The 26,780-nt window shown below is 37.6% G+C and overlaps 1 protein-coding gene and 1 non-coding gene across 4 annotated transcripts; one reads left to right on the plus strand and one right to left on the minus strand.

Moving 5' to 3' along the window:
• Positions 1–107: 107 nt before the first annotated feature.
• On the plus strand, positions 108–25,298 carry plekhh2 (pleckstrin homology domain containing, family H (with MyTH4 domain) member 2). 3 transcript variants are annotated; one of them, XM_088422102.1, is made up of 31 exons: positions 108–230; positions 1,430–1,524; positions 1,660–1,794; positions 8,132–8,194; positions 8,395–8,544; positions 8,852–8,935; positions 9,060–9,141; positions 9,231–9,416; positions 9,816–10,672; positions 11,431–11,506; positions 11,574–11,668; positions 11,783–11,942; positions 12,498–12,634; positions 13,326–13,439; positions 13,617–13,703; positions 13,856–14,014; positions 14,156–14,236; positions 14,901–15,080; positions 15,175–15,283; positions 15,673–15,785; positions 16,015–16,194; positions 17,142–17,239; positions 18,647–18,824; positions 19,886–20,044; positions 20,185–20,282; positions 21,035–21,176; positions 21,254–21,390; positions 21,548–21,677; positions 22,665–22,751; positions 23,014–23,163; positions 23,721–25,298. In XM_088422102.1, exons 3-31 carry the CDS (start codon positions 1,672–1,674, stop codon positions 23,904–23,906), a joined length of 4,401 nt encoding a protein of 1,466 aa, XP_088278228.1. In that variant the 5' UTR covers positions 108–230; positions 1,430–1,524; positions 1,660–1,671; the 3' UTR covers positions 23,907–25,298. The 3 variants fall into 3 exon arrangements, with proteins under 3 accessions (XP_088278228.1, XP_088278230.1, XP_088278229.1); XM_088422104.1 differs by having other exon boundaries at positions 9,819–10,672; XM_088422103.1 differs by having other exon boundaries at positions 1,430–1,498.
• On the minus strand, positions 16,676–16,769 carry trnai-uau (transfer RNA isoleucine (anticodon UAU)). The gene is made up of 2 exons: positions 16,732–16,769; positions 16,676–16,711 (listed from the first exon to the last, which is right to left on the minus strand). It is a non-coding gene; the product is annotated as a tRNA-Ile (tRNA).
• Positions 25,299–26,780: the final 1,482 nt, after the last annotated feature.

Genomic DNA, 26,780 nt, shown 5'->3' on the forward strand with positions numbered 1-26,780 from the left:
ACGTCAATCATTTTTTTTTCTCCCACTCAGCGAAACGCCTACAAAATATGTGATTGGATCTGTTGACAAAACCAACTTTTTTCACCCTGAAACTCTTTGAGAAAAGAGAAAGTCGTTGGTTTACTCAAGAAAAACCATCCAACACGGGGACGTTAAACTATAGGTAGAAGTCGGCATGGACAAGCCGTGAAATCACGCGTGTAACGGTGTTCCTTCATATCTTTTCACTGGTAAGTCATAATGGAAACACTGCGGTATATTTGCGCTCTCTCAAGAAAACTGTTTCATAGATTATTCACATAATGTTTGATGGTCACTAGTTTTCGGGTTATAGTTGCAGTGGACAATGATTTATTTTTGAATATCCGTCCTATGCATGACGCCCGTTACCATCAATGGTACCAGCCGGCAGTGTACTAATGTGAATACTCCATGTCAGTCATTGTTTTTATTGAAAGGAACGCAAGAGGGATGCAGTTCAGATCTGAATCCATTAGCAAATGGTTTAAATCTCACATTCAATTATTTATTGAGAGCACTGTTCTTTTAGTTTATGTTCTGTTTATTGTTTAGTTGTTAACTTTTTTTTCCGTTTTTTTCATTTCTGATTTTTACAACATTCGCAGCACTGAGCAGTTTTACAGTTGAGTTTAGATTTGAGTCGATATAAATGCGCAGTGGCCGCTATGATAAATAGTAAATTAAATATAAATATTGATTATGATTAAGTTATAATTGATTAAGATGCAAATGCTTTAAATCGATTAATCTATTCAACAGGGCGGCATCTCTAAATGTTTACCAGCTGGAAGTTTGAAAATGAAAACGACAGAAACGGACAAACAGAAAAAAACAAGCAGAAAAAAAGCACGGATTAACAACGGGTTACCAAACACCGCTATGAACTTTGTGAAGTCATTAAACATACTGTATGGTACAAATGTCAGCTTGCACCTTGGAATATTTTAAAATTCCACTTCTTTGAGAAGTGAGATGTGTACAGGAAAAAAAAAAAACAACATTTCTACATGTTGACAAAAAAAACCGACATTTCTACATGTTGACAGGTTAAGGTCATATACCTGTATCACTGTATTTGCATTCATAAAAAAAAAAAAAAAAAACTTTTAAAACAATCTACTGTTAAAGCAAATGAGTAGTCCCTTCTTTGAAATCCCCAGTGTTTACCAAAGCAGAAAGTGACAAAAATAAGCCCGTGGAAGCCAGTTTATAGTCATCGTCAGCATGTTTTCAGTTTCTTTGCTTGGGCGCCAGCTGGGTAATGAGAGGTTATTACAGGGAGTAGAAAGCCAGGCTTTCTGTCGTGTTCGTCTGCCATTAAAGACGATCGCCGTCATTCTCTTTTATCATTTTTCCAACGATAGTAGCACTGGAAAACTTGGGTTAACTTGTATGTGTGTTTTTCTAGTTGGCCGAGCTAAGCGATACGCCCACTGCCCACACTGGTCCAGCTGGGCTCAGCCTGAGAATATTTCAGGTGCTGGCTTGTGGCAAAAGATCTGGGTGACAACACACACTTTTAGTTTTTTATATAATATTCCAAAGCTCTTCATGATAGGAATACTGAATTAAATGTGCTATTATACATTTAAATAATTTCCAGTGTGATATAATTGTGTGCTGTATGTGTGTCATCAGAAAACAGGCAGTATGGCGGAAGGTGAGGAGGCCATGAGTCAAGAGGACTGGAAGGACAAGTGCATGGTCCTTGAAGCTCTGCTCATGAAGTTTCGTGTTCAGATCGTCAAAATCCGAGAGCTTACTGCAGACAAGGTTTGCTAAAGTATTTTTCTTTCTACTTTGTGTATAATCAGTGTGACAGTTGTCGGTATGGTCAAGGTTTCCAGTAGTAATTTAGAGATTGTGTAGGCAGAAGTAAAGAAGTCTATAGGACAGTACAGTATACACGGTAGTTAGTGTAGGACTGCCCACTCCTCCTGTTTTGAGGGAAGCATGAATGAATAGCCCCTTTAAACTAACTGAAAATGCACAAGAAGAAACCAGGAACAAACATGAATTTATGTACAAAGATTTTTGGGGTTCTGGTCACAGAAGATGGAAAAGGGTGACTAACAATTTTGTGTAATGCTATCATAGTCTGCAGCTCAATTTAAAAGAAAAAGTAAAACATAACAATTTTGTGAAATTAGTTTTTCCACATGCTCAAGGCATTTTGCCATATTATTTATGCACCATATATGTAAGTGTTCTCAATCTTACCACCAATCTTATTGAACAAAAACTTAAATGTTTGGAACTGATAAATCAGTGGTGCAGCCCGGGGGCCATTTGTGAACATTATGCATTTTTCAGCAACCCGCAGCATGTATTAAATATGACAAGGCTATTAAAAAAAAGAGAGAGAAAGAAGAAATGGCCACTAATAATATAAGAAGTTGGTTTTCTATACTGTAGAACTTAATGCAAAGAAAATAAACTTAAATATTTACAAAAAGTTCCATTCAAAACACAATTTTCAATAAAATAATTCCTTTTTAGAAGAAAAAAAAATCATTTCTGTGTGGAAGTCCTATTCTTGTAAATATTTTAACCCTTTCAACACCAGAGTTTTTTTTCTTCATAGTCTTATGTCACTATTTGGAAAGTTTGTAACTTGATAATGGTTGAAGATAAAGAAATACTGTCCTTAAACTGTTGAAAATGGTTATCTGACCATAATTTGCTCTTTTTCTGGTTATGGATGTGATGGAATTGGGTTGCTGTTCACTGTGGGGGTGGATCTAGGTCACGTGGGATATAAGGCCCTTGGCTGCCCGAAAATTCCTAAATTATTTGCCTCATCAAAAAGCTACGCTGTAGCGGTTTATCAAATTCACTTGAAAATATAAACACTATGTAATTGCTTCTTTGACTGATTCAAAATGTTATCATAGAATTTTACAGTCGCCCTTGCATCCTTGTATGTTTTTGTATGTGGCCTAAATGGAAAAGTTTGAACACCCCTGTTATAAATGCTTGGATGCAGAAAGTTTAGCGCTAACGTCCCTGATTGAATTGGAACCAGTTCAATAATGTTGTGACAGATTTGAATGAAAGCAGCAAATATGAGCGAAATTAAAGATATAACATCTGTATGCTAGTAAATTATCTGCAGTTTAGTTACGTAGAGCGTTTAAAAAAAAATATAGACCTCATTCTTGTGACATGAATCACAAGAAAAAAGGCAGTTTCAACCATTTGTCAGAGTTGACCAGCACTGGGCTGCTCAGTGGCCTAGATCTGAAGCTGTTCTCCAGGGAACTTCAACATAAACAGTAGCCTCAACACATGGTTTCACAATGCACTGCTTAATGGGATTGATTCAACATCAGGCAAATTAGACAGCAAAAGTTCATTCAACCTAAGTAAATACATCCCTTTTGTGAATTTTGAGTGTTTTTAAAGAAACCTTTCATTCATACGTTTTTAACATCTCTCAGTGGCCCATATTTGAAGACGTTACTATTACATAAATCATCTATTCTCAAAGGAAACTCAAGGTTTTTTAACAATCTGATGGACTGTACACAAGTTGAACAACGTTGTCTTAATATCAAGTCAGAACAATGTTTAATTGTATGTCATAGGGTCACCACATTCTGAAGGCATTCTCAAAGAGATGTTTGAATCCTTACATAGACAGTCCCCTCTTTTTTCCAGGCCAAACTGGTGATGTCATGGGGTCATGGTTAACATCCAGTCCCTTGCTTTTTTTTTTCTATTGTACTGCCAGCACTGGGAACAAAGCTTGTTATTTTAAATTTGTGCGATCATGCGTGAATACCTTTGCAACGCCCATCAGGATCTGTGGAGAAGGACTTGTAAAAAGTTTAAATCAGGGGTCCGCGATATAAGGCTCCAGAGCTGCATGTGGCTCTTTTTATGCTTCTGCTGTGGCTCTCCTTGACTTAGGAAAATAAGGAGTCATTTATTTAATGTAAATGTAAGTGTAAATATAGGCATGATGCCCCTCTACTATTAAAATGAAATGGTTTTGGAAGCTGAAGACTATTCAGCATATATAAAACATTGTTTGTACCTTGGAAACTTTGTTTCTGATGCACTTATTCTCCACTGGCAATTACGGACACTTGTTTATTTTGCTGAAACATACTTTCTATTGCATGCTTCTTCTGTACTGGCAATTGTGCACTTTATCAATGCCTTCTAGCAGACGAAAATGAAATCCTAGAAAGCCTCAGAGAAATGATGCATTGAGAATGAGGGCATGTAAATAAAGTTGAAAGAAGAGGGGAGGGGCTTGGTGTAAGGATTGAGTTCCCCAAGGGAGGAAATAGCTACTTTAGTGAACTGTGTGTGTATTCATATGTGTGTGTTTAGGAACAAGGTCATTCTGAGTTTGATGCACATGTCTGTGTTCCATTCCAGTCCAATTTTATTATATTTTAATCTCTCAGACTGTAATTTCTAACCTGACATTCTCTTTTGGTGATTTTACTCCGATGGCAATATTTTCTAAGAAAATGTTTCATCCACAATAGCAGTTGAACACGTAAGTAGGTTTCAAATAAGGACTATGATGCAGACATTTTAACCACAATATCATGCAATCTTTTTCAAGGTTCTTATTTATTTGAGAAATCATTCAGAAAACGTATATACAGATTTGAACAAAAGGTCAAAACTGTATTGGGTTGTGCAGGTGTACCTGCTGTTGTGGCCAGTCACTGAATATGCCCTGTGTAAAAATGTTCCACTAGCACATTTTATGTGTTTTGTGAGTGTTGAATGTCAATAACTTCCAGCTGGGGCTGAGTCTTTTTGGTCTTCAACCTGCAGGTAATGTATTGCAGGAGATGCGTGTCATAGCAGCAGAGAAAGAGGCTTTGTGAGCTGGCGGACGGGGGAGGGATGGCTTGAGTTCAGGAGAGGTTGGACACAGCGCGCCACTTGTGGAATTCCAGGAATGGGAGTCCATTTGGTTCTGAACAGGGAATCGTCTAAAAAGGTGACATAGCACCAAAGAGAGGTTATGGGAGAGGTGACAGGTCATATTTGTTGATGACACCAACTAGGGAGGGCACTCATACTGTATTAAACGTTTATAATATTACCTTGAATGTTTCATCAAATCAACATTGAAACCTTAAAATGTCTCTGTTATTCCCTTATGAGCTACTCAGAATAAGACACACTTGAACGGATTTTGCTAGTTTCATATATAACCTTCAGATTTAGAGGCATGGCGTTTTTGTGTTAAGTTTGGTGCCTGTGTGCATATGTGTATTTAGGGGTGTGTGTATGTATAAAATGCTGCTTTGGCGTGCGGCACTGATGCCTTGTAATTAGCATGTTTTTTTCTCTGCCAGATGCTATATCTGCAATTTAGAGTGACGTGTGTGGCTTGTGGTACAATGACGAGAGGGAGAGGGTGTGCTGGGTTCCAGTTGCCATTTTTCTCTTTGTTCAAAGAAATATTTATCCTTATAATTTATTTTAATCAACCTAATAATGAAATATGCAATGAATAAGGGTATTGTCAAAGCTGTAAAAGGCTACCAATGTAGCCATTCTTTACTAACGAGACTTTTAATAAAACTCCCTACGCTGTACATACAATTCTTAAATCCACATCCAAAACAAAGTGTGGACACATCAAGTGACACATCATAAACCTATTCACAGTTTCTCTATCTGTATGCTGACATGAAATGGAGGCCAAGCTGCAGAAAAGACCGTGTGTCCAGAGAAGGTCTGGTTTGTGGAAACTATGAATGGCTTTGGCAGGGTGTGGCTGCCTCGGAGAACAGGGAGTTTAGTTTGTTGGTCTGAGCAGAACTCGAGTGAAAGTGGGAGCACTGCCATGGCAGCCTCAACCGTCCACAATGGATTGGAATGTCAACTAGTATCTTTTTGCAGTAGAACTCAGTAGCTTCATGAGACACTCGTGTGATTTAAGGGTTTAGATCCTATTTTTAAATTCTCGATTGGACTGCTCATCGTTAATTCATTGCAATCTTGTTTTCACTTGCGTTAAGTCCAATCAATTTCTTATTCAAGCCGGAAAATATTGATGATTGATATACATGTTTTATCAGGAAAAACTGCAGGCTATATTAAGGCAAGCATCTTCAGCCTTATGCATAAGTACATCCGTCAGGGAATGCTTGTGCCTTTACAGCTACGTATTACATGCATTTTATTTGTTACATATATTTCTACTTCTCTCATCTTTCGTGTAAGTGAATCCAGCAATTTTGTCTGTTTTCAAGACAAGAGCTGTTCTGAGTCTTCTCCATTCATTAAATGCCTTTTTGATATTTACTATTGTCATATGGTGCATTCAAGGGAGATGAGGAGTCGTGCACTCAAACGTCCTTTTGAACTGAGAAGTTTGAGTCGCAAAGTCAGCAAAAAAAGACCCCACAAAAATAAATTACTAATCACTATCAGGCACTTTTGTTGTTTACATCTGCCTCTAATGCGTTGAGGTCAGGACTGGGACTATCCGACTTGGATAAATCTGGCTTTAGACTGTCCTCGAATGCAGCATTTGAGTCTGCAACTTGAGTTCAGACTATTCTAAGTGCCTCGATAAGTTTGTTGCGGTTATTGCTGTAAATATCAGTGTCAAGGCTGTTTGTAGAGATTAAGGCATTGCTTGAGTATCTATGAGGTGAAAAATATATATTTTTATTAATATATTAACTTTCTTGATGCACCTTTAAGAGCAAACTAAAAAGTATGTTAATGTGTACATGCAAAAATTTACCTCACTTGTAATTCTGAACTAAAATATCTTCCTGTACAATAGTATTCATTTCATTTTCAATATGAAACCACTGTGTTTATGTTTAATGCAGTAATAGTCAACATTACTTGCTTTTCTTTGGAGTCCTTGCAGAGAGTTTGTTTTGGCTTCACTGGGAGTGCTGGAAACTTTGAGAAGCTCTTGTCTTCTTTGTACTTTCATATGAACACATGAAACAAAAATGTTTGAGGATTATTGTCAATGAACACAATATAATTTTCCCTTTCATATAATCCCCTCTGAAGCCCTGAAGTTGGAGTTGAAGTAGCTTTCCCAGGAGGCTTCCACTACTTAAATTTGAGAATGTCAAGAGGGAAATTCTTACAGTCAAGTCTTTTCTTACTCCTGGGTGTGTGCACTTAAGTATACATTGACAGTTTACTGTATGTCACTTGAGGCGTGAGTTGTACATACTGTGTGAACCGCTTGACCTGATATTGTTGCTTCAGTTTTAACATGTGCTGCAAGTTTGCAAGGTCTGTCCACACAAAGTCCCGTTTGTACATTTATAGATGTAACACTTAACTGTCTTTATGTAACAGGATGAAGGTGCTGAATGAAATACAGTACAGATAAATCTAAATAGTTGATCTGTGTGGTTTTTATTTTGGTCAGGTAATTGACTTCATTCTGGGTTTCATACCCAAAGTATTGAGCACAGCTTGTATCACAGTTTAACGGGTGGCTTTTGTTCAAGTTTGTAATATTTTGTTTTGTTTTGTTTCTTTGATATGAAGCCTGTAAAGCTAAATTTGAAACCAGCTGCTGAAGGTACTCATTGATTGATTAATATTTCTAAGAATCAGGATTGTGATCCACTTGAGTAGGTGTTTTACTCATATAGTTTATACAAGAGATATTTATCTTCATTATTGTATAAACACATTTAACATATTTAAAATTTTATTTTCACTTTATTTACACACAAGATCATTCAGTGGTATTTTTACCTTTTAGCTTATCTGTTTATTTTTTTATATATATCTTAACGTCATCAATTTGTTTATCTGAAGTTTAGGTAATGTTTAGTTTAGTTATTCATACATTCAATCATTTTAATCCCTGCATATCTGCTTCTCCATTAAATAAATAATTTATTGATTAAATATACAGGATATTGTAATGAATTATGGAATTCCAAACTGTAATTAACATACTTTAAAAGTTGGTCTTATTTTCAATATTTGTTTCTATTCTTAGTCGTAATGGATTAGCAGAATTTGTAGTCATTGAAGCAGTGGTATTACTATTTCACTCACCTTTTTGTCCCTTTATCCTGAGCAAAGCATGTGAAAACAAAAATGTAATATAAGTAGTGAATTTTCTGTTATGTCACAGATTCAGCAACTGGAGACGCAAGTAATTGATGCGGAAAAACGAGCCTTCACTGCTCAACAGCAGGTAAGACAGCAAGCAACTTAATGTTGACATTATATAATCTTAGTTTCTATATCCATGGTATAACTTTTAATGTGACTACAGTGCTATGCAGGGGTACTGTTAGACTAACATTGTGGCAGAGAGTTTGGGGGTGAGGAGGGATTTTTTTTCTTCTTTCTAGAGTGGGCAGAACATAAAATAATTGAGAAGCACTGCTTTAGGCAAAATGGATGGAGGAGAGGCTGAGGGATCCAGATGGTCAGCCCGAAAACTCTGAGAAGCTTTGGTTTGAGCGCTGCCAAGAGCTACAGGCCTTAGTGCAGGAGAAGGAGGATGTCATCACCCAACTGGAGCAGCAGCTGGAAGAGCAGGTAAAACACACAAAAACACACACATACATTCATGCAGTTACTTGCTGTATTATTATAGTTTAGTCATTATCAAACAATCGTCTGTCAGACTGCAACACTGGCAAGCTTTTAATGTTTTTTAATTTAAAAAACACACCTGTACAGACGTTAAAAACTGTATAATGAACAGCCCCAATAATATCATACCTCCCCCAAGAAAAATACCAATATACAGCACAAAATATGTATTTTCTGAAAGGTCTATCACTACTTTCCTCACTAATAAAATACTCATGGTTTAATGTTTGTATGTGGATTCTTGCAACAGAAACAGTCAAGGCTTCAAGATGCCAAGACTGTGGAGGAGAAAGCAGCAAAGATCAAGGAATGGGTTATGCTGAAGTTGTCAGAGGTAGCAAAAAAAAAAACACAACAATTTAATTGATTCAAAAAATTAGATATGCATTTCTCTGTATGATAATCAGGTGAGTTGCAAGAGAACATCGCCTTCCAATGAAGACATGTTTGTTTTTCAGTTTGAGGTTGAAAATGCAGCACTCAGAGAAACCAACATACAACAAGAAGCTCAAATATGTGAGCTAAAGAAGAAAATGGATGGTCAGTATGCGAGCCAAGAGACCATCTATTATAATGCAAAAATATACTTATTTATAATATATTTATAATATGTATTGATTATTTTTCAGAATTTGAGCAGAAATGTTCTGGTAGACGAGCAGTTCTGTGCAAGCCAGGTGAAGCCCACCGGGTTAGCGGCCTGACATTTGGCTGCTTCCAAGTGAGAGGGAAGAGTGCACAGGTTTTGACAGGACCTGTTCCCTCACAGAGGAGCTTCAGCACCGAGGAAGAACCAGAAAGAAAGGTCAACAATGGTAAGTAAGCTTTAAAAAAAGAAAGAATTGCTATGACTAAGGCAGAATTGTATACGTCCATGTGAATTCTCAGTCATCTGCTCCATACAAATTAGACCAGAGGTGAATGCCTTTTTTTTTTTTTTTTCTTTTTTAAATCACCAAATGCTTTGTGTCGGTTATGGGTTGTGTTGCAAAAAATATATAAATTTTACAGGGGATACATCGTTGACAAAAGGTTGACAACCACTACTGTATGCTTCTTGAAATTACCATTGCTAAATGAATGTTTAATGGTTAACAGTATCAAACAGACCAAGTATTATTGACTTGTAAAAAAGGCAGAATGTTATGAATCTCATTAGATGAAGTAACTTGTGAGTGTATATTAAGTCAGAACTATCCTGCGATTTGTGCTAGCAGACAATCAAAGTAAGCAGACGGCCGCCTCAGCCAAAGGTGCTGAAGTTCAGAGACCAGATGAAACTGAACTCATGGGAACCAGTCCAGAGGAGAACAAGCACATGAATTTATTGGACTTTGGACCAAGCAGGCCTGAGTCTTGTAGCGTTTCCTCGGTTCTCTCAAGGGCTGGAGAGGGTTGTGACATAAGAGAAGGAGGTCTAGACTTAAGTCGTGCCGGGAGCGAGGCCTACCTGACCGCCTCGGATGACAGCAGCTCTTTGTTTGACGATGACATGCACCGAGCAGAGCGGCCTATGTTCAGCAATCTGGGGGTTTCTGATGTGTGCCAAACGAAGCAGGATTGTACCTCTGAGGAGCTCAACAAACAATTCCAGTCACAGACGCTTGACTCATCATCTTCGTCCAGTGAACTGAACACCCCCAGCCCTGTCGTCACACCAGCTCTCACCCCCAAACGACCCAACCCACCCCAAGACCTGAAAGATACGCCCGCTTCACCCAAACAGCCCAGACTGCGGACCCCGGCAGGCTTGGGGTTGACTCAAGTAGCTATGGCCAAGAAACACCTGAGCCAACCACCAATCAGCATTGAGGCAGCTCACGGACAAACACGTAACGCCCTCAGCATGCTGCGCTCCTCACGGCCTCAGGAAACTGACCTTGACCAAATGCAGGAGGTCGACATGGAAACGGGCAAGGAGACGTCCCTGCAGACCCGCATCAGCTCTCGCAGCAAACCCACAATGCTTTCCATACAGGCCACACCTGTCCCTACTGATGAGTGTCCAGAAATAAATTCAGACAGTCACAGTTCACCTCCTACACCCCCTTTACACAGGCTTCCCTCCTGGGTAAGAATGTGATTTTTTCAAACATATTCCTATTTATTTATACCAGGCATGGGCAACATTTAATGATGCAGGTGACCACAGTTTTAGTTTTTTTTTTTTTAATCAGTGCTTCTGGGGGACCACAAAAGACCACACACTTTCTAACCAGAAGTATGACAAAAGATGTAATTTTAAATATGGACAATATATACAGTATAATGTAATGTAAAAGGTTTTTCTCACATAAAAAAATACTATTCAAGGATGACAAAAAACTGCTGAATATGTCAAATATCTGCCATCCAGTGGTGAATAGTGACATTACAACTTAAATCTACTGTCATTGTCATTGAATACCCACTGATTTTTGTTTTTCTAGATTTGTGTTTTTGTTTTTTGTTTTTCTTGTAAATCCCCCTGCTATGAAAATATATAATGATTGTTTATAAGTCATCCTGTTCTTTTTCATAACCATATTATAACAAGTAACCAGAGCAAGGATATGTAAAAAATTGAAATATTTGTTTCTCTTCATCACCACTGGTACCCAGAGAAAATCACATTCAGGTGCAGGATTACATATTCCATTTCATTTTATGTGATACAGCTATTGTGTTGGACTTCAAATGAAATTATTCTTATTACGATTATTATTATGATTATCTACTGCATAAGTATTATTATATTATTAACATCATCTTTTTTTATTGTTATTAATAATAGTACTTATTATTCTTATTACAGTACCTTGTGGCTATTAACGTGTTATCTCTCCAAAGGAGAGTCGTATCTATGCAGTGGCTAAATCAGGAATCAGACTGTCCGAGACATCATGCACAGATTCAACTAGCAAAGGTATGGCATCCATTATGATGACAAAGTCAAATTCTGATGTTTACCTGACAGGTTTAATGTTTTGTAGACCCCTCTCTGCAGTCTTCCTATCCTGCGTATATAATATACACATCCCTCATTTATAAAAACATGACCACACCAGTTTACACCACTCTGAAGGGGGTAAGTACAACCACTTGCAACACTCTCATTTTGTGTGTTGTGCATGCACATGTTTATGCATGCATAGCTGTGCCTAATTTGTGAGCACCAAAACCAAACCCGTCTTCTCTGCAGAAAGCCACTCTGCTGAGTAACAACCCATACTTAGATGAATCTTCCAGTTCTGAGGAGTCATCCAGTTCTGGAGAGGAGGATGGTTCCTTATGCAGTTCCCACACATCCTCCAGCTCCCACAAAGACAGCAACCCAGGCAGCCCACGCTCCCTCAAAAGAGGTACATGTCACTTAAACTGGAAGGAAATGATCAAAATGATCAAAACCAATGCCATTGGGAAGTACCTTCATGAATTCATATTGCATTGGGTTTTTTTTTTTCAATTTTATAAATGAACACAGTGGAGGTCTATCATGGGACCAACAGACAGATGCGAATACATGAAATGCATAAAATGGCAGTTTTTTTGTCTATATCCTGATTCACAGTGTTTAATAAAAGCAGGATTCGCTTACATCCAGAAACAAAACAAGCGCAATTTGGACCCAACTGACCTTGACTCGGGGCAGAATGTGGCAGAAATAATTGTGACTCATGCTGTTTGCTGCTTTAACTTCAATGAGGGATTATGGATATACATTTTGTTACCATTTTAGTGATGTGTGATTAACAGAGAATGAGGAAATGAGAGATGAGAACAAATGTTTTGTTCTTCTGAACTCAATAAGCTGCTTGCAGGTCATTTTACTGTTGATTTTGCTTTTTAGTAAACATGCCTTGGATGTACACTATGAGCACAACGGTAACGCGAAACCACTTTTGCCTGACTTGCAGCTGTATCCATATCTTCAATGACATCAGAGAGTGACTACGCCATCCCACCTGATGCCTATTCCACTGATAATGAGTGCTCTGAACCAGAACAGAAACTCCCCAAAACTTGCTCATCAGCTGGCGAGAACAACAAAAATGTACATATTTCTATTACAAACAACGGTTTTGAAAAATATTGCTGAATATACAATTTGTTATAACAAATATTATTTAGCATATACTGTATTCATGCATGTTGCTCCACTCACCGTGTTGACTAGAAATAAGATCTTTATATTTTTTTTAAAAAATAGTATAAATATAACTAAAATTATATCATTTTTATAATAAAAAATATAAGTTAACTTTCAGCAAATGTTGACTCTATGTCTATCCTTATTTAAATGAGAAACATTTTTGACCAACTGAACCGTTAGAATGTAAAATACATCAAACCAACAAGCAATAATCATTTTAAATCTATTGGAACATTAACTTAAACATTTTGACCTGAAGAAAAAGTTATAAAATTGTGTGCTGATTTTTTTTCCAATTCACATTCATCATTAACGGGATCTAGAAAAAAAAACTTTATTAACAGAAATTGTCAAAAAAAAATTCTCTCGCAAAGACTTTGACAATGAGAGCGCAACTGCACCACTCTGTGGCATGAATCTATAATTACACTATTCACAGCAAAAGCAAAGCCTGTTTCCCGGGGTCTTAAACAAAACATTCTAAACATACTGAAGAATGTGTCGTTTGTTAAGTTAAGTATTAAAGTATAGTTAAAAAAATGTTGCTTGTAAAGGTAGGGGTAATTCTCATTCTGAATTGTACATGATTTAGGAGTCGATGGAGAAATCAGGCTACCTGCTGAAAATGGTCAAAACATGGAAAAAAACCTGGAAGAGGCGTTGGTTTGTCTTGAAGGATGGAGAGCTTCTTTATTATAAATCGCCAGTGAGTTTGTCACAACACATCAGATTTTTGCTGCATGAGACTTTGAGAGTTTTTCATACTGGTGCTACCTTGCTGAAGCCTGAGATTCCATTTACATGCATTTCCATGAGCTGGAATTAATGTAGGCACCTCTGTTAACGCTACTGTGAGCTCTTATATGAAGTCATGGTTCCGCAGAGCGATGTGATCAAGAAACCTCAAGGTCAGATTGAGGTCAATGCCACCAGCAATATCGCAAGGGGAGAAGGAAAACAAGTGCTCCAGGTAAGCAGGCACACATTGTGTTTTACATGAGAATAAACAAATGTTGATTGTGTGTCAAACAACCAATATGGAAATCAAACCTTTATATGTAGTTCAAGTTCCTTGGCTCGGAAATTGGAAGCGAGACCTACTCATGTTATTTTTTTGTGTAGATAGTGACGGGAAAGCGAGTTTACTTCCTGAAAGCGGACTCCCCTAATCTGCTCGAGGAATGGCTCATGGTGCTGCAGAGTGTGCTAAGAGTCAAAGCGGCGAGTCCTCTCTTCACTCAGCCGGATATTCGGCCCGGCATGAAGGGACTGCTTACCAAGGTTACATCAATACAGTACAGATTTTCACAAATTTGTTATGATTTGTTGCTTCATTATGCACACTGCACTGTTCTCATTTACCTTTTTTTAATGAAGTCACAACAATTTCTGAAATAATAGAATTCTTTTTGTTAATGGCAGGTAAAACATGGCTACTCGAAGCGGGTATGGTGTGCGCTGATTGGGAAAACGATGTACTACTTCCGCAGCCAAGAGGACAAGGTATAATTCAATTTACAAAAGTGATTGCTCTATTCGCTTTTTCAGGTTAAAATTGAAGTTGCTACATTGTTATTGCTTTCAAAATATCCAATTCCTGAAAATGTATCACTTACATCAATATAGCTCAAGATAATAAAACTTAGACCTGAAATGATGATAATCATAAAAATTCATGTTTATGTATTTCTCTTATTTATCGCCTTTGTCATATTGAGTCTTGTTCTGTCGTGTCTGGTTTGTCCATTGATGTATCATTTGCCATGATGTAGTAATGGTTCTTGAGTTTATTTAATTGTCATCTGTGGTTGATGTCGAACAGTTTTTAAGCGCAAAGCTGTCTGTGAAATGTCAGAACGTCAAGCTGGCAAAATGTCTTCCTGGATTCTTTCAAAGTCTATTTTTTGAGTTTTCTGAGTCTAGTCATAAGAGTCTAATTTCGGAGTATAGTCTTACGAGTCTCGGGTTTTGTTTTCAAAGCAGAGGTCACGTTGAATTTTCATGTATAAAGATGTTTTTCAAATTCCATATCCTGCTTGCTTCTAGGTTGTGCGCCTGACATTTACCATCTTAAAAATAGATTTGTCCCACAAATTCTCGTGGATCGACTTAAAATAAAAGTGAGCCCTTGCTGATTTGACTGTTTCATTCTCGTGTGTGTTCTCAGTTTCCACTTGGTCAGATAAAGCTTTGGGATGCCCAGGTAGAGGAGGTGGACAAGTCGCGGGACTCGGACGATGGCTTGAAGGCATGTGGGGGTGGTTTACAGGTAGTGTCCTATACAATCTCCATTCAACCAAAGGATCAAGAACCGACTTATCTTCTAATCGAATCTTGCCATGAAAAGGTCAGTCTGTTTCTTCCACAATGCTGGACACTTACAAGAGTTATACAGAGGTTTCTTTGGCGTTCAAATAGCTTACAGAGGTGCTGTTATTTAGGATTCGTGGCTGTACCACCTGTGTGTCGCGGCAGGAACCATGACGGGGAAAGTCGGCACTGAGTTTGAAAAATTGGTGGGGAAACTCTTTCAGATGGATGGAGAGCCAAGTAAGCATGTGGAAGACCTTTTCAGATAGCTAGCTTTTCTTCTTGTGATAAAGGTCAAAGTTTTCATGACACACAATTGATTAACAAAAAATTGAATGATATTGACATGGAAGAAAACAAATCATTACATGTCTCCAACAATCTCCTCAAAACTGCCAAAATTAAAAATCCGGATGAAACGGATGAAAAATCTAGCTGCCTTTATTTGTGTCTTTTTAAAAATATGGAAGATTTGATTTTATTTAAAAAAATGTCTGCAATCTTGTGTCTGTGTAAAGAGATGAAGAATTTACAAGTACTGCACTTTAACATCTTGCTGTTTTCATGTCGTATTTGAAGTGTTGGAGGGAGGGGGTTCATCTGTATTACTGGTTTTTGTTTTCCCCCAGACAATCAGATCTGGAGACACCCAACGTTATGTTTCAGTAAAGAGGCTTTGTTGTCCCCCCTCACCACGCTACCTTCACAGGCCCTGCAAACAGAGGCTGTCAAACTCTTTAAGGTGTGGAAATAAGCATGCTTTTTCTTTTGTTGACTATGCTTTATTTTTACCGAATTTCTGCATTTTTGGAGCGAATGGAACATTCTTGGTTGAACAAGAAGTTGCATTGACTTTATTTTATTCTGACAACAGCCATCTCGAACCATTCACTCTCAGTTAAATATTCTGAGCATGACTCATTTTGAAAGCCCGTTTATTTTTTTGAAGTACCTGTTAATTTCCTTTTCAGACTTGTCAGCTATTCATCAATGTTGCCATTGATGCCCCGGCTATTGATTATCACGTCTCCCTAGCTCAGAGCGCTCTGCAGGTGTGTTTGACCCACCCTGAGCTTCAAAACGAGTTCTTCTGCCAGCTCATTAAGCAGACCCGAAGGAAACAGCCGCACGGCCACCCGGGACCCTTGCAGGTGCGAATGCTCGCCACCTGGTGGCAATAGTAGCCTGACCATTCAAATCTACTGCTTGCTAATCACGTAGTCATTATGCCTAGCAAGTTCCAATGAGTTCTCCGTCAAGTTACCACAAGAGAGCACTGTTGGCCTCCATCTGATTCTTTACTACTTATTTCCACTTGACCTTCAGGTGGACTGGAGCCTCACCCAGCGGACATTAAGTCATCAAGCAATCAAAGGGCACAAATAGGAAGTCAACCATTCACACGCTCATTAACAGCTTGACATTACAGTGCAGATAAAGCCTTCAATAAACCTAAGTTGCCAGAAATTGAGTTTTTGCTCCTAATACCAAAGAAGTAGGAGAATCTTATTTTTACTGGAGAGATGCACATTGTCTTAATTTGACCTATTTTTAACCTATCACTGTTCGGGAAAGCCATTGATAAAAATGCTTAGAAGCATTTGGTGATCATAACCACTTGCTCTAAAGCTTTACTCCAGGTGAGGGTCGAAATCACAACCTCGGCATTGCTCTGTGATGTACTGTCATATAAGTACCGCGCGCTAACCGATTGCGCCACTGGAGTACATTATCAGTGAAAGAAAATTACCGTAATAGCTCAAAGACACATTTCAGCCGTTTTGACTGTTCGTTTATGTGTTGTATCAGCTTCTGTCATCGGTTCCTGGTTTAGACTGCTTATTATTGTTTTGAATAAAAATGAAGTGTCTCTTTTCTGACGTTATCGACCAAACAAGTCACAGAGTCATAAAACATGTATATGCTTGTTCATTTTTTGTACTACGTATTTTTGAATAGAGCGGATGTGTAGAAAACACTGTTTTTTAACATCAAATTGATTTAACAAAATAATAAACAGATGGATCGATTATTATTCGGAGTTGAGGTGCTTTCTCGGTGCATTATGTGTTTGATCATGTGATTTGTCACTTTTCAGGGCTGGCAGTTTTTAGCCTTGTGTGTTGGACTGTTTCTGCCTCAGCATCCTTTTCTCTGGCTGCTCCAAGTTCATCTCAAAAGACATGAGGATTCCAGGTGACATGAGCATTGAGTTGATACACCAAACGTTTAGCATGAAAAAATGCACACCAACGATTAGAAAGAAACTTTCCAGATTTTTTCTAAATGTATTTTTGGAAGTGAAAAAAAAACATTTCGGTAAACATGCTTAATGTGAGAGGTGCACTTTTAAATGATCAATTTGCTATAATTATTGGAGCTCGGGTATACTGTGTGGCCATGGCTCTCATTAGTGCCATGTAGCTTGAAATAATTTCATCACATTTTAGACAATACTTTTGTGAAACTGCTTTGCAACCTTTTACAGGGGAAAAAAAATGAAACAGAATATTTGTTTAAACATCATTTTGTTCCAATGTGTATCGACCTAATGTAAATATCATTCAAATTAAGAACTTGTCATGCTGGTTTCTCTGAATTTATTTTAACATGATTTGGTTGAAGGTTGTGTTCCAGTAATTAACAAATGATCATAATTTGCGCCTCATGAAAAAGGTATTTATTTTTTTATCACCAAAATATTGTACATTTTCAAGTGTTTATACATATAAATAGTGTAATCAATTAGGGCCTGACCAATATGTAGTAGTTTGGGTCAGTTTTGATATTTGGCAGAATAAAACTCAGATGAACGATTAATGGGCTGATTGATTTAAACATAATGTTCTCTTGATGCTAAACACAAATATATGAATAGCGGACAAAACATTTGACTGTTGTTTTTTTTTCTTTTCAATTTCTTTTGAGGTGAGTATTGTGTCATTGTGTTATGTTGTGATCTGTTCATTGGTTTTCACAAAAAAATACAAAAGAATTTTAATCGGCTAGCCGACTAATCATTTGGACCTTTATCCGGATGTTGCGTATTGGGTGTGTCGGCTCTCTAATGGCATCCAATTCTAGAGCTATAAAAATAAAAGTCTCTTTGAACAAAGGCAGTCTTACAAAAGTTTAAGTGACACCGATACTTGATAGGAAGGCACAGTGGAAGAGTGGTTAGCATGTCCGCCTCACAATTGAGAGTCCCATATTCAATTCCAGCTGGCTCCGGCCGACTTGTGTAAAGTTTTTGTGTTCTTCCTGTGCCTGTGCTGGTTCTCTCTGGCCAATCCAGCTTCCTCCCACATTTCAAAAACATGCATGCTAGGTGTATTAGACACTCTAAATTGTCTTTACGTGTGATTAGGTGCGTGAATGGTTGTCCGTCTTGTGTGCCCTGCAATTGGCTGCCAACCAGTTTAGGTTTACTAGTGAGGATAAGCGGCTAGAGAAAACAAATGAACGTATGGACTGTTACTTGATTAATATTCCAAGAATATGCCCATGTGATAGTCTTGTTTGTGGTATCAATCATTTTTTGCTAGGGTTTGTAAACACACTTTATGACTATTACTTTATTAATGCCTCTAATTCTGTCCCCAGGAGCGAGGTGGGAAAATATGCCATCTACTGCCAACGTTCAATGGAGCGCACCCAGCAGAAGGGTGAGCGGCAGGCCAGACCATCCCGTATGGAGATCTTGTCTATTCTGCTAAGGAATCCCTATCACCACTCCCTACCCTTTAGTGTGCCCGTCCACTTCCTCAATAACACCTACCAGGTAATATCATAAAATGAGAGAAGATGATAATAAAGACAGAGTGGTTATGACAAAGAGTGAGTGGCTGTAAAAAATCAATTTAGTTCTTGCAAACACTCAACTAGGGCTGGGCGATATGACCAAAAAATGAAATCTCAACTTTCTTCCGTCAGTCTGGAGTATTACAATTTTATTCGATTGTAATGGATGAAAGAAACCAAACAAACATTTAAAGGTTTGATTTATTTAAAATATTTAGACAAAAATAATGAATATTGATTTAAAATTCTGTTTTAAAACAAACTCAACATTCATAGGTTGTGTGTGACTTGCTTAAAGGAATAGTCCATATACTTGGCCATTTTTAGCAGTAAAAATATTTTGTTCATAATTATGGTAAATTGATTACAAAATGATTTTTAATGTACAATAATTACCATTAAAAACACATCATTGTAGCAGTTGACTGAAAACAACAACACCTGTGCTCAAGGCTCAGGTAACAACCAATCGTGACTCACCTGCTGGTCATGTGAGATCCATAAGCTAAACCATGATGGATTGGTCGTTACTGGAGCTTTCAGCATGTCATGTCATTTTCAGATGACAGCATGAGGGAAAAAATTGTTTTAAAAGCATTAATTATAGATGAAATTTTGTCATCAAATCAAAGACGTATTTGAACTTTTTACTGCTAAAAATGGCTAAATAAGTGAACAATCCAGGTTATTAGTATTTATTGCAAACACGTCTTAAAACTTGATTTCACGACTGTGCTAATTTTGAAATCCTTGATGCTTAAAATGACAAAATAAACAAATTAATTTGATTTATTGCTCAGCCTTACTTTCAATACACATTGTGCACCTGTACTGGTGTGTTCTGATTTAATGTATGGTTGGTATGTACTTTATTTTTCTGTGCTTTTCAAAATACGTTGTTGGTCTCACTTTGAATTATAATATTGATATTGACCTCCTGTTGTCTTCTTCTTATTTGTTCAGGTTCTGATTTACAAACACTTTTCATAATCACTTAACATAATGTTATAAATCTTGCTAAAAGGGATTGTCTTTTCATAGGTGGTAAGTTTTGATGCTTCGACCACAGTTGATGAGTTCCAGTATCGTCTCAACCAGGATACCGGCATGAGGAAAACGGGGCTGTCAGGTTTCAGCGTGTACACTGATGACCCTACTGGACGAGAGCTGGAACACTGCTTGCATCAAGGGAGCATTAAGGTTATTTTACAGTACAACCGCTTTTACTTGTTTGATGGATGTTTCCAATAAGTCTATTGTGGATGTATGTTTCATGTTCTTCCTTTGCAATTCTCAACTTTTTTTCCTTTAAATTTACTGTAACTACATGTCTATGGCAGATTTGTGATATTATATCTAAATGGGAGCAAGCATCCAAAGAGCAGAACACTGGCAAGTCCGAAAACACCAGAACAGTCCGCCTCACTTACAAGAACAGGTATGTCAAGAAATCTACAGTAGGAGTTAATTGTAAAGCATAATATCTCTTTGAGTGCCATGGATGAGAATTCTCTTTTAAAATAGTAATGACAATAATAAATAATACAATTGTAGTCAAATGTTTTTTTTGTTTTTTTTTATGGAGGGTTACTGGCATCCTTGACTGATGCTTACCTAATATAAGCCAGTTGAGCAATGTAGTGATAACTTTGGCCATTAGGTGGCAGTGTTTCCACACATAGAACATAACTATTACTTACATGCAATTCAAAGTGAGGAATGGAAGTCAATCGTTCATATAATAGCGCCCATATTTACATAGACATAGACACATAATATTCTGTTGGCATTGAAAGATGAGTAAAAATCCTAAATATCCTGGCCCTCTAGAGGTTTCCTTTTCTGATAACGCTTGGCATTAAAGGAGTTATAAAGTAATTGGCAGATTTTTTTCTGCCAAAAATTGTCCTGGAAAAATTAATGATAGTCGGGCCGCAATCAGCCAGCATACTGTGTCACTGTGCCACATGTATGCATGTATAATAAACACTAATGTGTTACATTAGTCAAATCTGCCAATTACTTTAGAAAATTTAAATGAATACAAACGTATGTTTCCTCTCAATGTAATTCTCTTTTTTTTCTATGTTTGTATGTGTAACGCTGACCCAAAAAGGGGAAAAAAAGAAATCTAATTTGAGGAGATCAAATCTAAATAAGTTAATGGAATTCACAATGTCACCTTTCCAGGTTATATTTCTCCAGCCAGGTAAGGGGTGAGTCAGAGAGGGAAAGATTATTGTTGGCCTATCAGATCAATGAGGCCATTGTAGCAGGACACTTCCCCGTCAACAAGGAGCTGGCTCTGGAAATGGCTGCCTTACTGGCCCAGGTCTGGAAGTTCCAAAATGTTTCTTTCAATATGTTTATTGTTATTTCATTGCCTGTTTTCATTTATCTACTTGTCAGGTTGAGTTTGGAGATTTTGAACGCCCCTCCTCAACTCCAGGACCAGTACAAACTAAGTCTAATCAAACCTTGAAACAAGTCCTGGACAGATTTTACCCCAAACATTACCGTCGGACCACATCAGAGGGAAACATTAGGTAATACTTTGTAGATTATCTTTCCCAAAGCACTATTTCATATCCTATGGTTTTTTTTGTCGTTGTTGTTCTTTTTTTTTGGGGGGGGGGGGATCGGTTATTCACCATAACTAAGTATTTTGACGGCTATAATTGGTGATATTTTTTTTTCTTTTAGGCAATTGCTCCAGCGTCTCTCTGCTCGTTGGACCTCTCTCAGAGGCCGAAGTTCATCTGAGTGTGTCAGGATTTATTTGACAGTTGCAAAGAAGTGGCCGTTTTTTGGTGCCAAGCTATTTGAAGCTGAGGTGTGTGTGTCAACTCAAATACAAATGCCCCAAAAACATTACTACAAGTACAAGTAGCAGTGACAACACAAAATGTAAATAATCATACATAGTCAACACAAATACTTGCTCTGCACTGTATCTTCACTTATTATTTTAAATAATCTCGGCATAACTCTGCTGGCCAGGGTATGCAATTATTTATATATTAATCATCTCACCTCAGTTCTATAGTTTAGACTATATTTAATAGTCTCGGCTTTTTTGTAGTTTAGTATTACAAGAGGTGTTTATTTGTGTTGTTTACTTCACTGTTATTGGAGGTTTTCCAATAAGTGATAGCTCTTTACCCACGTTCAGAAGAAACCTGATTTCTACCTGAGAATATTTTATCCCATGCTGCTATTTCTGTTAATACTGCCATGACTCATATCTAAATTGTGTCACTTGAACTACACTGTGTACTAGTAAATGCAGCCTTAAATTAAGAAAACACATTTTTGGAGCAAGGGTAAACATGCCTGGGCAGTCCAAAGAAAGTTTATTTGAAAATTAAGACTGGTAGAGAGTTAAAAAGGAAATATATCTTGATATGTCACTTGATCGCAGCAATCTCAGTTTTGATCATCATTAAAAAAATATTGTCACTCATGATAATCATATTAACAATGGTTATGAACTGCCACCACATTTTATGACAAATTGTTGACAAACGTGAATAATTGCATATCGTTACCTGCATTAATTTAAAACAATACTGGCTTTTTAATTGAAAAGAAAACGACAATTTTTTTGATGGAAAAAATAATAACTATTGACAGTTTATCATTACATACATACTACCTGTACATCTTTCATTATAACTGAATCTGTTCATTTATAGGGTTAAATTTTAGTTGCAATTTTTTGTGTGTTTTTTTTTTCTGGAATTGACAATAAAGATCAAAGTGTACAGTGTAATGAATGAATTTGTGATTTGAGGGTTGTTTGTTTGTTTGTTTTTTTCAGTCCATCACTCCCTCTCCAGACCCAGGAAAACGTGTTTGGCTGGCTGTTCACGAAGATGGGATCAGTGTTTTGGAGCACAACTCTATTGTGAGCTTCTCTCTGATGATCACCTTTTCGATTTTAAATTAAATTTTAAAAAAATGCTTTTGACACTTAGCACAGGTGAGTACAATGGTCACCAAGGATTATTAAATTAAGTTGTTGTCAAGTCAGCTCTCAATTTAATGTGTCTGTAGCGAAAGAGGTCAGAAATAGTCCAATTTGGAAAGCACAAAGTTCACCAAGACTAGCATAACCTATTAAATATTTGCTGATTGAAGTTTTTTTTTTTTTGCTTTTGATTTTTCAGAAACCACTGGTGTCCCACCCCTACAAAAACGTGATGACGTTTGGAGGCTACAAACAAGATTTTATGCTTGTGGTGGCCCAGAACAACGGTACCAACACGGGCAAAGATAAACCCTCAGAGAACCTTATTTTTGCCATGGACGAGTCAAAGGTTTGTAGAAACATGTGCCTCGCACTCTGTTTTAATGTGAACAGGGTTCCTACAGATTATTAAAAAGTCTGAAGAATGAATATAATTCATGAATTTGAAAAACAAGGTCTTCTGCTAAAAACATTCACATATGATAATGATGATTTCTTTTTTTTTTTTTTTTTTACCACAGGTAGACTTTAAAGGGGCAGTGTGTAAGATTTAGACCGTTGAATGTGTTCCTAATTACCAACAGTATGTTTTAAATATAATCATAGGTCGAGTTATCATTAAATTATATTACATTGGGGATGGCAATTCTCTGGAGGGGGCCATGTTATAGCTACGGACAATGGTAAATGCAGCACCTGCAGCACCTTGTCCGTAATGAAAAACTGCCTAATCTACCCACTATCTAAGCGCAGAAGCATGCCATTTATCTATTTAGGCAGGTGTTAACCCCATTGCATCCAAATGAGATTTTGAGTAACTTTAGTAACTTTTCCACCAGTGTATTTTTTTAATGCATAAATGTGATTCAGTGGTAAGACGTACTGATTGTTGGGTTTCATCAACAGATCAGAGAGATCACCCTCCTCATTTCCAGCTACATTAACAGCGCGCATCAGCAGAAGGCCGCAGCGCATCACCTGTCCGCCCCTGCTCTTATGTGGGCCCAGCCGGTCAGCTTGAAGTGCAAAGAGCTGAGAAGCAAGTCTCCACCAGCGCTGGGTCGTCCCAGTAAGACCCCGACATTGTTGTGACAGTGCAGTCCTCTTCTGTGCATTTTCAAAAAACAAAACAATAAAGAAAAAGAGTCCCTCTATGGGGAACACTTGAGAATTTCCCCGCACACAATGGTTGGGAGTTGACGCACCACTTGAAAGGGATTTCGCTGGCATTATAAGTACAAAGGTTCAATCCAATCTGAAGCATTTTTCTTTTGAGTTGCCGTCGAGTGTCTTGCCTACAGAGTCAACACTGTTTACTGATTGACTAAGCTAATGTTCTCAATATCATGCATCTCTGCTGTCTGATGCATTTGTATGCACAAATACCGCGATCTGGAGGAGGAAGTGTTTGTTTTTTTAAACTAAAATGTCATAAATGGAACATCTTTGCATAGACAGTTCTAAAATGAAGGTTAAATTATGGTAGAAGTAATGAAAGTTCTTGAGTAGAAATACAGTATATATTTCAAGTTGGTTACAATTGCTGGAGACATAGTAGCCACAACATGAGTTACATCTGCAAAATCTAATAAGACTGATGAAAGATCATTTTTTAAACAAGATATTAATTTACTGTACATTACAGACACAGTGGTTTGCATCTTAACTACATCATTGTGTAGAGTGTTTGTAAAACATTCCCGCCCACCTAAACGTTGTATCAGATAACATTAAATTGTGCAGGTGTATCTAATACCGTGGCTCAAGGATTGAAGTATAAGTAAGTGTCATAAGGGAAAACGAGCAGTAGAAACGGTAACCTTGTCAAGCAGATGGACGTTCTGTAAAAGAGTAACAAACCTGCCAGCAGTTGGCTTTGTAGTTACTGAATAACCAAAACAGAAGGGAAACTGATACCCACACAAATAGTACAACTCTCCTTAAAGGGGAAGTCAAAACGTTTCTTTATAATATGTTCTATGAATCCACACAAGTTCAAACAAGGCAAAACTGGGTATACAAGGGTGTAACTGCAATCACTATATAATATACTATATAACTAAAGTTGCTGAACAATTTGATTAATCTGGATTAATCATGGCAAATTTTGTGATTAATTAGTTAAACATCAGTTGACAGCACTAATATTAGTATATATAAATCTTAGCTTGATCAATCTCAGAAAACAGGTGGCAAATGGCCGCTCCCAGAGATGGATAGAAAAAGTGGATGCTATGTTTACACTAGTGGAGATTAATAGAACATATTATTATAAAGAACATTTTTTACTTGACTCTCCCTTTAAAAACTGCAGAAGGAGGTTTTGTGGCACACACATAGCATGAAATAAAAACTGGAACTCAGATGTCATTTCATGAGAGGGCTCTAGTAAGATGCTCGTATGTCGCAATGCATTTTATTTAAATGATTTGTGGAAGATGCGTAAGTGAAGAAACCATGACAAATAAAAGTGAAAAGATTTCAGCCTTGTGTTTTGGTCTAGATTTCATTAACTCACGATGCTTCCCGATGCTTATTTTCCAAAGCCAAATTAAACATTCAGCAAGGCAAGCCCTTTGACTATTTATTTGATCTTCAGCTTGAGGTACATGTACAAGTTTAGTCATTTTCTTCACAAGTAGGACAACTTTAGCATAGTAATAGGACAACTACACGTTATAATTATAATAGTAGCTCACTTTTGTCCACCAGTGCATACTCTTGCCTCACTAGTCTCGTTTCCTAAATATAGAATGCCAAAGTTGTCCTCATAGTTAAGACAAAGAGCCCACTAGTAAAGGGACTTTCGTGTTTTGAATTATCAAACCATTATCATACTTCGGGAAACCTCCAACTCCCAAATCCCCCAAACTTCAATTGCTCCTCCCCACAAATTTGCCCCCCCGCCCAATGGGAGTGACTTGGAGTGACGTGTTGATACCGTCAACCGCCACCTGACAGTAAGTGACACTCCCTCATTCCAGCACTATTTCACACAAGGCAGGTCGAGGATATATGATACCTGACCTGTCTGAACAAGTTTGAGATGTGCTTTGTTCCAGGTTGCCGTGGCGACTAAAGGAGGGAGGGCAAAGGGGGAAGTTGAAAGTTGGGCGAGGCAAAAGCAATTAAACGGTTATAAGTAAATACAAATACGCTGATGGTACTCCTTCCCTGTGTGACTATTACGTGCAGGAATATAAAAGAAATCATCTTCAAAACTGTCATAGCCCTAAAAAACACATTCTGCTATAATAATTATGTTTTGACTGCTGTCGAACTTATTCGCATATGGGAAGCGAAAAGTTGCTCCATTGAGCTTAATGAGAAGGTTTGGAAATACCCACCACGGTATGTAAAAATAACTATGAAAAATGTGGAGATAAAAATATCTGTAAATGGATGATTTTAAATACTGTTTTGTATAGGTTTTCATTGAATGATGTAGTAAATAATATTAGGTCTATTGAGAAAATATTCAACTAACTAGTTTGTTTAAAAAAGCAACACACACTTATGCTAATATCATCAATCCATTTTCTCTCGCCCCTGTTTTCATTTGGGTCTGGTGTGAGTATCAATGACCTGAGGTGGGACTGGGATACACCCAGACTGGACTGGGATGACAAATGAAATCAGCCCCGGCATTTTGACTTAGGCCTGATGTTGATTAGTTCAGTTTGATTTCTATATCATATATGGATTATTGAGCCAGTCCATCTAAACTGTGTGCCTGCCTTGGGAAATAAATGGAGGAAAATAATATTTAAACAGTATTGCATCAACCCCGAAAGATGCCAGCCCACTGGGTAGGAACCCAGGATGCCAGATGGCCACTTCAGCCATTCGCAGGGCACAAAGGCAAACAAGCATTCACACTAAACCTCTGCTGCACTGTGAAGTATCATGTTTTCAAATGTCTGCCTGTGACTTTTCAATGACGACTGAATTTAGACAGGAAATACT

This window comes from Hippichthys cyanospilos, chromosome 8, assembly GCF_059441005.1.
Source record: "Hippichthys cyanospilos isolate Australia breed blue-spotted pipefish chromosome 8, RoL_Hcya_1.0, whole genome shotgun sequence".
NCBI lineage: Eukaryota > Metazoa > Chordata > Actinopteri > Syngnathiformes > Syngnathidae > Hippichthys > Hippichthys cyanospilos.

What these genes read in the sequence shown, in the direction of transcription:
- plekhh2 (XM_088422102.1), top strand. Translation starts at nt 1,672, where the DNA reads ATGGCGGAAGGTGAGGAGGCCATGAGTCAAGAGGACTGGAAGGACAAG. An exon ending in TTTACACCACTCTGAAGGGG is followed by an intron (nt 11,669 to 11,782) that starts GTAAGTACAACC and finishes TCTTCTCTGCAG; the next exon opens with AAAGCCACTCTGCTGAGTAA. An exon ending in CGCCTCACTTACAAGAACAG is followed by an intron (nt 20,283 to 21,034) that starts GTATGTCAAGAA and finishes TCACCTTTCCAG; the next exon opens with GTTATATTTCTCCAGCCAGG.